The sequence below is a fragment of the Helobdella robusta genome (assembly GCF_000326865.2).
Source record: "Helobdella robusta unplaced genomic scaffold HELROscaffold_1, whole genome shotgun sequence".
Taxonomy (NCBI): Eukaryota; Metazoa; Annelida; class Clitellata; order Rhynchobdellida; family Glossiphoniidae; genus Helobdella; species Helobdella robusta.
In genome coordinates, this window is record NW_008703570.1 from 10,284,715 (window position 1) to 10,295,512 (window position 10,798).

General features: G+C 33.9%; 2 protein-coding genes across 2 annotated transcripts in view; both read right to left on the reverse strand.

The window, feature by feature from the left end:
* Positions 1 to 1,751: 1,751 nt before the first annotated feature.
* Positions 1,752 to 5,031, reverse strand: HELRODRAFT_159471 (hypothetical protein; the record flags this gene model as incomplete). Its single annotated transcript, XM_009011355.1, has 2 exons — positions 1,752 to 1,907; positions 4,879 to 5,031. 2 exons carry the CDS (start codon positions 5,029 to 5,031, stop codon positions 1,752 to 1,754), a joined length of 309 nt encoding a protein of 102 aa, XP_009009603.1.
* A 3,811-nt stretch (positions 5,032 to 8,842) lies between these two features.
* The window catches only part of HELRODRAFT_188026 (hypothetical protein), a gene marked incomplete at its 3' end in the record, with an annotated part of 7,048 nt that continues 5,092 nt past the window's right edge, over positions 8,843 to 10,798 (reverse strand). The window contains exons 3-4 of the mRNA XM_009011356.1: positions 10,417 to 10,609; positions 8,843 to 8,862 (exon numbers count right to left, since the gene is read on the reverse strand). Coding sequence (XP_009009604.1) covers positions 8,843 to 8,862; positions 10,417 to 10,609 — 213 coding nt within the window. The remainder of the gene's footprint in view (positions 8,863 to 10,416; positions 10,610 to 10,798) is intronic.

The window sequence follows — 10,798 nt, forward strand, 5'->3', positions numbered from 1 at the left end:
AATGATGTGACGACGACTAGGACGATGATGGCGACGGTGATAATAGATGAATAACTTTCCCACCTTATCGCCCTTCTTGAGTTCGAGTATGATGACGCTGTTGGAAGTCGACCAGAAGGGCTTGCTCTCAGACCACACCGTGGCCACCAGATCGTTGTTGTGGAGGATCGCTACAGCCGCCTGCGTGGGTGTGGTGTATGGCTATGTGGTGGTGAGGATGTGGTAATGTGATGGGGTGATGTGGTGGTGTGATGGTGATGTGATGGGGTGGTGGTGATATGATGGTGATGTGATGATGTGGTGGTGGTGAGGATGATATTGTATACAGCAATTGTGATGATGGTGATAAGGAGATAAAGTAAAACTGGAAATGATGATTAAAAATGATGATTGAGCAAGTGTTGAAAAAATAAAAAAAATAAAAAAAATAAAACACCAAATAATTACACGTCAGATGGAGGAGAACAAGTGAAGAAACAAACAGTGGGTTGAATGATGAATGAATGAGTGAGTGAGCGAATGAAAAACAAATAATCGAAAAAACAAATAATGAGTGGGTGGATAGATGGATGAATGAATGAGTGAATAAATGAATAAATGAATGAACGAACGAACGAACGAATGAATGAATGAATGAATGAACAAATGATTTTCAAATAAATATAAAAAAACGTAAACACGTTTTTTTGCGGTTGTGTTAAAATGATAATCAGCAGTGCTGATGATGATGGTGGGGAAGATGACGACGACGATAAAGAAGATGAAGAAGAAGATGATGATGATGAAGTAGATGGTAATGATGTCGTCGATGTTAATTACTTTTATGATGATAATAATGATAACGACGATGATGATGAAGAAAGGGATGACTGTGATTATGCTGTTGAAATTGAACTTTCACCACCATCAATCCATCATCTTCTGACGTCATCATACGTCAAGAAACCCAACAACTATAACATCAACAGCGTCGATAGATAGACTAATGAAGGACTGGATGGATGGATGGATGGATGGATGGATGGATGGATGGATGGATGGATGGATGGATGGATGGATGGATGGATGGATAGATGGATGGATGGATAAATAAACATAAAATAAATAAGTGAAAGAATGGATTAATGAATGAATCAATGAACAGACAAACAAATGGACGGACGCAGTGGCGTCACTAGGGGGGTGCGGGGGGTGCGGACCGCACCGGGTGACATACTCACAGGGGGTGACACCAAAATATCACTGTATATGTTTTTATGTCCCTCCATGAAATTATTCTTATCATTAATTCAGCTTAACCCGCCCAGCGCCCAGAAATGTATTATGAATAAAATTTTTTTAGTTCAAATCATTTTTGTATTCGACATTTATACCATTCAAATTCGACGTCCGAATTATTAAGCGCCGCGGCCGAGCACATTTAACTTGTTCGTGTTTATAAATTTTGCTAAGAATGCTGTATGTCTATGGGGTGTCATGAGAGGGGTGACACCATGAGTTACCGCACCGGGTGACACCAACCCTAGTGACGCCAATGGACGGACGTGAAATAGAAAGAAAAACAAACGAACGAATTAAGTAAATATGAACGAAGGAATGAATGAATCAATTAATTAATCAGTTAATCTATCAATTAAATAATTAATAATTGGATAATTAACAGTTATATAAATCATCTAAATATGTTTGGCTGGCGACCTTTTTTGGCTTATTACATCAATTTATTTATGGTCGAATTTCTACTTAAAACTTTAACCACTACAATATTGCTCACAACGGGAGGAGACCATGAACCAACAGGAAGAGGACCATGACCCAACTGGGGGAGGATTATAATCCAACTGGGGAGGATTATGACCCAACTGGGGGAGGATTATGACCCCCTTCAGCCCCCTCCTAGATCGCCGCTGAATACATTACAAATAATTAACCAATGGACCGAATGTAGGAGAGGTTGACGAGGAAACAATTTTGACGAATGAATGAAAAATTAAGAAATTGAAGAAATGAAAAGGAAGAATGAAAGAAGAGATAGAACGATAAATGAATGAATAAAAATGAGTGAATGAATGAAGGAAAGAAATGAATAAGATGATGAATGGTTTATTTAACACGATCTGTAATAATTAAATGACGGTTGAAATAACGTTGACAGTTCTGTTGAGGGGTTTGTCATTGATTGATTGAAGCTATGGAAGAAATTATATAAATTACGTGATGAACGAACAAATGGACGAACAAACGAGCGAACGTACGAACAAATATACGAACAAACGAACAAACGGACGAACGAATAAATAAATGTATAAATGAATGACTGAATGAATGAATGAATTAGTTGTTAAATGAAATTATGATTGAAAAAGAAGAAAGTGAATAAGAAATGAATCTATTAACAAACTGGATAATTAAACAAATATATGAATGACTAAATGACTAAATTAGCCAGCAAATAATGAGTGCATACAAAGTTGACGACTCCACACACTCGAATGAACAGTTTCAAACACAGGAATGGAGAAGGACTGTTGTACAGCTAAAAGGACAATATAGTTTGATGAACAACTACATTCAAATACCAACCCCTATGAAGTAGAGATATAATTGGCGCTTGGAGAAACCAGACGAACGAACAAATGAACAATCGACGGAAGAACAAGCAAAAAAAGAGCAAACAAATGAACGAACGAACAACAACCTCGTGGAAAAACAAACGAGTGAACGAACAAACATAAACGAACATGTCAAGGTTTTAAGAATGGAGTGCGAAATAATGATGAAACAAATGAATGAAGGAATGAAGGAACCAGTAACAGAGTTCACAGTCGGCGAATATTATTCCCACAAACAAGTAATTTACTGATTTTTTGATTGAATTGAATGAATGAGCGCATGAGTGATAGAAGGAATATAAACGAATGACAAATGAATGATTGAACAAATTAACGGGAGAATAATGGGAATAAATAAACAAAGTGCCGCACAGTATGAAATGTAAGTGGTTGGATGGATGGATGGATGAATGGATAGATGGATGAATGGATAGATGGATGGTTGATGGATAGATGAATGAATAGATGTTCCGATGAGTAGATAAATGGTAAATATAATAGAATAATAATTAATAATGATATTATTATTATATTATTATCATTATAATTGATGATGACGATGATGATGAAGATGATAGCGACAATATTAAACTCAAAAATCAAAACATTGTCGAGAGTTTCATCAGTTTAAAAAACATAAATTCCTCACAAACAACAAAGTCTACATACAAAAATTTTGACATAAATATATATTAGCATAATGTACAGATAATAATAAAAAATCAAATATCATCATCATCATCAGCCACCATCATCATCATCATCGCCACTTACTGCAATCGTCATCAGCATCAATCCACTCCCATTCAACATCATCGTTATCATAACTCCCACAGTTATCATTATTATCATCATCGCCATCATCATCATCATCATCATTATCATCGTCGTCGTCATCAATCACCCTCATTCGAAACAATTAACCCTTTTATTTTTTCTAAATTTTCCATCTGTATTCATTTTTTCTTTCACTTACTCACTCACACGCGCACACACACACGCACACACAATCACACACCTCACACACAGACAAAGAATTTTATGTCCGTATAAAACATTATTGCCGACAAATGAAAGACAGGCAAGACGAATTATTTGAGCATTACGAGTAGATAAACCCGCTTCTTCGCAAGTGACTGACTGCCGTGTAAAGTGAGAGAGAAAAAGAGAGAGAAAGAGAGGGAAAGGCAGAAAGAAAAAAAGAAGGGCGCAGAAAGAGGGAGAGAAGGAGAGAGAAAGAGAGAAATTAAAAAAGGATTGAAAATGAAAAAGAAAAACAAGCGAGTAAGAAAAGATATAAAATTTAAAAAGGCTGAAAAATGAAAAACATGAATCACACAAGAAAGAGAGAGAAAGAGAAAAAGATAGAAAAAGAAAGATAGGAAGGAAAGATGCGTGAAAAAAGGAGAAAAAGAGTAAGAGGGAAAGAAAGAGAATAAGAGAAAAAATGAAGAGAAGAGAAATAATAATAGAAATGTAAAGATACAAAAAAGAAGGAATGAAATATAATGAACGTAGCAGAGAAAGAGAACAAAGAAAAAATTATCCAATCAAAGAGAAAAATAAAATAAATAAAAATAAATTTAAAAACAAATGCAAAAGTTTACAGAACAAAAGAAATGTGGGAAGTTAAAACTGTAAAAAAAAGAGAGGTGATATGATGGAAACAAATGTACTATGTGTATGGTGTTTAAAAATGTTGCGTTATAAAAATGTCAGCCGTACACAAACACGCAGACACGCACATACACACACACACACATACATACACCCACACACGCAACACACATTATAATTATATACTCATACATGGGCGTATGGTTTTGGTTTAGGTGAGTTATATGTTGAAGTTTCAAAAAGTTAATCTATTTTATGTTTCAATTCGATAATTCACAATTTTATATAGGCACCGGCGATGAGGACTACACGTTGGGTTGATAGACAGATACATATTGCATCTATATGTATTCGATTATTTTATTATCCATATGGTATTGTAGTTTGATTTTATTGTTGTTGTTATTATTATTGTATTTAATTATTTTTTTTATTTTTTTAATACTATTTCATATTATTATTGTTGTTTTTTGGACATTTAAATTATTATCACATATTAGATATGAACACATGGATTTTAATCTACGATCATCATTTCAATGTTATCTTATGTTATATTCTACGTTCATATTCGAGTTATATATATATATATATATATATATATATATATATATATATATATATATACTCAACATCTTCCAATGCTAACCTTTTGCTGGCTCTGGGCGCTAATGATAACGGTGAAATGGTAGACTCCTCTGACTGGCGCAGTGACGATACCGGTATTCGAATCGTAAGCCGATCCGAAATTCGTTACGATTTTGTCGAACTTGATTGTCGTCCGCTCGACAACTGGTCCCATATTTGGTACCAAACCAACGCAGAATGCCACTTTCCGTTTCAACAGGCTGGCTGGATGGGGATAGATAGATGGATAGATAGTGGATGAATAGATGGATGAATGTATGTATGGATGAATGGATGGATTGGCTAATAGTGGATAAGTTTAAGAGTGGGTAGGAAGATGATTATCTAGATACAACGTTCGATGAATAAATAGATAATTAGCTGGATGAATTAAAAGATGGTTGAAGAGGTGATTGGATGAATGATTGAATAATTGAATAAACGCATAAATAAATGATTGGATGAATGAATAGATGAATAAATTAAATGAATGAAAGGATAGATGAATATTTGGATAGATAGAAGGTGGTGGGATAAAAATTAGGAGCGTGATGCGACAAAAATATTTGGAAATCATTAAAAAATTTGTAATAAAGGCATTCGATAAATATAATAGTAATAACAACAACAACAACAATAATAATATTTATACTATTATAATTATTATTGTTGCTATTATTATTAATTTCATTAACGCCATATTATTTTATTTCATCTATTTTATTCATTTGCTTTTAAAGTTTTGAGATCAATGAAAGAGTTTTTATTATTACAATATTAACAACAATAAACGAAAATCTAAAAACTGTAATAACAGCAACAACAACAAAGTTGACGAGGAATGTAGTTGCAGATTGAGTTGTAGGCAGACGATGGAAATAACATGGCCAAAGAAGAGACATTTACTACATCCATTTATCAATAACTTAAAAACACTCCCAAAAGCATATACACACAGACACACACACACAGATACACAGATACACACACCACACACACACATACATCTTTTCATGAATTCATGTATTTACATTTTCATTGATATATACACATACACTTTTCCACACACGAATTTATTTATGCCTACACGTACACATACACACACACACACACACACACATATACACACAAACACACATGTACAAACACGCACATTATTATCATTTACATTGTTTAAGTAATTTCTTGTTTGAAAGGAGAAACAAATAAATATTGAATTATGCTTTGCTGTGGATGTTTGTATTATTAATGTTTGTGTGTCGTGTGTGCGTGATGTGTGTGTTGAGTGTATTGTGTGTAGGTGATGTGTGTTACACGTGTGTGCTTTGTGTGTGTGTATGTTGTGTTTATTGTGTGTATGGGTGTATTGTCTGTACGTGATGTGTACGTGTATGTGTTGTGTGTATAGTGTGTGTGGTGTGTGCGTGCGTGTCATATGTGCATGGTGTTTATGTGCATTTAAAAATCCATAACGTAAAATGCACTAGAACAAAGGAAATATTTCGAAAAAACACCACTAAACTTACATAAATAATTACATGAAAGTGCGTAGATAACAAAATTTAAAATAAAATTTTAATATCATAACGGCAAATTACGACAAAATATGATGCCAGCAATGGGGATGGTGAGAATGAATTACATGATGAAATAACGTAGTTTAATACCCATTCAGAAAATGACATATCAAGAAGGATGAGCTCAGAAACACTGTCAAAAGACATGCATGCATGAACATACAAACATGCAAACATACAAACATATGACAAACAAACAAGCATGCGACATATATCAAGAATATATCAAGATGTAAGTAAGCGTTTAAACATACCAGCAAACAATCAGTCAAACAAAAGAGTCTAAACAAAAACAAGGAGAAAAGAATATGAAAACCGATGTAGAAACATATAAACATATATAAACATATATATCTACATATGCATAAAGACAAAAAGTACAAATACATGAACATGTACAAACAAACACAAACATGTGAACAAACACAAACACGCGAACATGTGAGCATATTTCATTTCATCCACTTACCTATCATACCACCCATTGTTGAATGCTTTCAAAAGTGAAATGGACAACTGTCGGTGTGCATGCATACAAGCAACAAACACACACACACACGCAAACAAATAAATATGACCACACATAGATACAAAAATATTTGAACAGAACACACGCTTAATAACATTTATTGATACACACATAGACTTACAATCATGCACGCATAAAAACCATACAAAAACAAACATAATCACAAAAATACTGACACACACATACACAGGCAAGCACATGGTAATATAAAATTTCAAATATAAAGTGTAGAATGAGCTGTGTTAACAAGCAATAGGTAAGCTAGGGATTGAGTTAGTTGAACGTAGGTAGGTGAGATCTGAGTTAATTGAACATAGGCAATCCATGACTGGAATTTAATTAAAGCTTAGAAAATAGTTGAAAATAGGTAGGTAACTCTGCATCCTCTCCTTTTCATGTTTAGTCATGTTTAGTGATTGTTTTTGTTTTGTGCATAAAATGTTTGTAGTTTGCCCACCTCTGCAATACAGGATACAAAAATTTAAAATAACATACAAAGACACCGACAGACAACAAAAAACAAATAGGCATGAACATATAAAAACACAGTCACAAAAAAACTCACACACACACACACACACACACACACACACACACACACACACACACACACACACACACACACACACACACACACACACACACACAGGATGCACATATCCATACGCGCGCGCACACACACACTCACGCATACAACAGCACAAGACACATCACTTACACAGAACAGACATAATATACAGCCTGTAGATGTAGATTGATATTTATGTTGGAATGCATTGTTAACATGATCATCACAGCCGGTCTTGCGTGTAATGCACGGAAAGTCAATCGCACAAACACATACCCACACACACAGAAACTCATACACACAGAAACTCACGCTCACTTACTCACGCACACACACATTCACACACTTACATTCACACACACACACGCACACACACACACACACACACACACGTAACACGCACGATTATACAAATTTGAAAATAATTCATTAGAATATTTTTAAACTCAATTCTTTCTATCACCTCTCACTGATTTTTTTTTCGCCTTTAATCATTTTCTCATTTGTCTCTCTCCAACTTTTTCACAATGTTACCCTATTTTTCGTACTTCATTTTGTTTTTTATCAGCATTTTTATAGTTCTGTATCGTCATCGTCGTCGTCGTCATCTCTCTTCACATATTTTTAATAATCTAGTTTATCTTGCAAGTAGGGTGAATGGATGGCTGAATGAATGGATAGATATATGGAAGAATGAGTGATTGAGTGAGTGAATCGATGGATAGATAAATAAGTGGATAAATGAATGAATAGATAGACGGAAAGATGGATGGATAAAGGGATTACAATCACCGCGTGTAACATGTAAAACTCGTTGGATTTTCTGCTGTTGTTGTTTAATTGTTAACGTGAGCACGTCAGATGATTACGATAATAATAATAACAATAACAGTAATAATAATAATAATAACAACAATAATAATAATAACGATAGCGATGATGACAAAATATCATTTTTATCATAGACGATGAGGACGATGATGATAATAATGAAGTTGATGATGATTTATAATGATAATAAATGTAGAGATGGTTATTAAGTTGTTGTTGTTTTTGTTGTTGTGGTCGATGTCTATATAGTCGTTGTATGGTTCGTTGTGCTGTTTTTGATGATTATAACAAAGTCTATTTAATGAGAACAATAGACACAACTATACAACAGATATAATTATTATTATAAATATTATTATTGTTGTTTTATTTTTTTTTCTTTTTATTGTTACTTATATTATTATAACTTACTTAAATATGCAGTTGACAACAAGAAGCACTGAAAATAACAGAAAAAAGCAATGCGTACACTCTCAGGATTTCAATCAAACTCGCTAATTGCTGTCAAACAGATGAATTAATGATGAAGAATTTCATTAAAAAGATGTTAAAAAAACAAACACGTACATGTACACATTGAGACAGACACAAATACACATACAAACGAACAGTCATACATGTTCACACACGTATACAATATATACACTTATATGTTTTCACATACATACACATTAACATATACACATACACACATGCACACATACACACACAGCGTGTATACATATAAACACACAGGATATTTTTCTATGTGTGCAAGTGTGTTGTGTATGCAATGTATGTATACAATTTTATGCATTAAAAATTAATCCATTTATTTTAGACCCACCCAAGTGCAAACATAAAATTCGATAATCTTTTGTTGGAAAAAATGAAAGGATGGATCATTAATAAGTACATTTTAAATATTTTATTGACGCAGCTTAAAACATCAAAAGACTTTTTACTAATACTGCTATTTACTTGTTACTACTACTACCACCACCACCACTACTACTACTACTACTACTACTACCTTGCTACTACTACTTCTACTACTACTGCTACAACCCCTACTACTACTACTTTTATTACTACTACTACTACTACTACTACTACTACTACTATTACTGCTGCTGAATAATAATAATAAGGATAGAGATATTATTAGTATGCAATAATTTCTTTCCGTAATTATTTACAACAGAACTTGGCGTCGACTAAGTGATTATTACGTTAATAAAAACTCGTGAAAAAATAATATACTTTGCCGAATAAAAAATTATATTTGAAGAGAATATATATCATTATCAGCATAGTCATCGTCATCATCATCACCATCATCGTTATCATCATCGTTATCATCATTGTTATCATCATCGTTATCGTCATCATCAGCTGCTTGGTTACACTTTTCTGCATTTTTTCACGATACTCATCATCGTTATCTCGGTTGTTACCTTCCAATCATACTTATCATCATCATCGTCGTCTTCATTACCATCATCATCGTGATCGTCATCATGATCGTCGTCTTCAACGTCATCTTCTTCATCATCTCAACATCATTTTTTTTTTCTTCGCCATCACCATCATCCTCACCATCATTTTCACCATCTTTATCATCATTATCATAAACATCATCATCTTTATCATCGCCATCATCACAGTCATCTTATGACATTATTATACGTTGTTATCATTCATCATCATTTTAGATTATATCATTTTCGATGATTAACAATTTGAGGAGCAAAGTTATTGAAGGCGAGAGCAGAAATTGTTGTAAAATTTTTTTACATGTTTTAACCTTTCAGTAAACAACAAAAGCTTATCAACAGTTTTTAATTATTATTTTAAAATTTGTATATGAAATTCTTGCAACGTAATCAAACAATCGTTCGACTAATACTAACAATCTTTTCACAAAAATTACATTTCCTAATCGAAATACGTGTTAGGAGAGCAAGTATGAAAACAGAGAGGAGAACTGTTACATCCAAGTTGAGTTACACACGTCATAAGCAGAATTAGTATTAAAACGACCGAAATATTGCAAACAAACGTCAGCCTGATAACCTGCAGATGCCTGGTGCGACAAGCCACTAGAACCAGGACTGATAATGGACGCCCCAGCAGGTCCCCTCTCTCCTCGAGGTCCGGGAGGTCCGGCAGGCCCTCTGGGACCCTTGATTGGTAGACGGATGGGTAGGGAAAGGTTGTTTATCGTATCGTCTTCACGACATTTTATCTCAAGTTCGCAGTAGTTTTCCTGTTTGTGTGGAATGTGTTTACGTATGTGAGTATTTTTATGTCCCTATTTTGTGCATACATCTTTGGGCGTCTGATAAATCTTCTGCATTATTATGAGCTTGTAGAAATCTGCTAGGTATTATGCGTTGGACAGACGTGACTGTCTGCTGTTGGCAAAATGATGTTATTACATAATAAGAATTGTGAT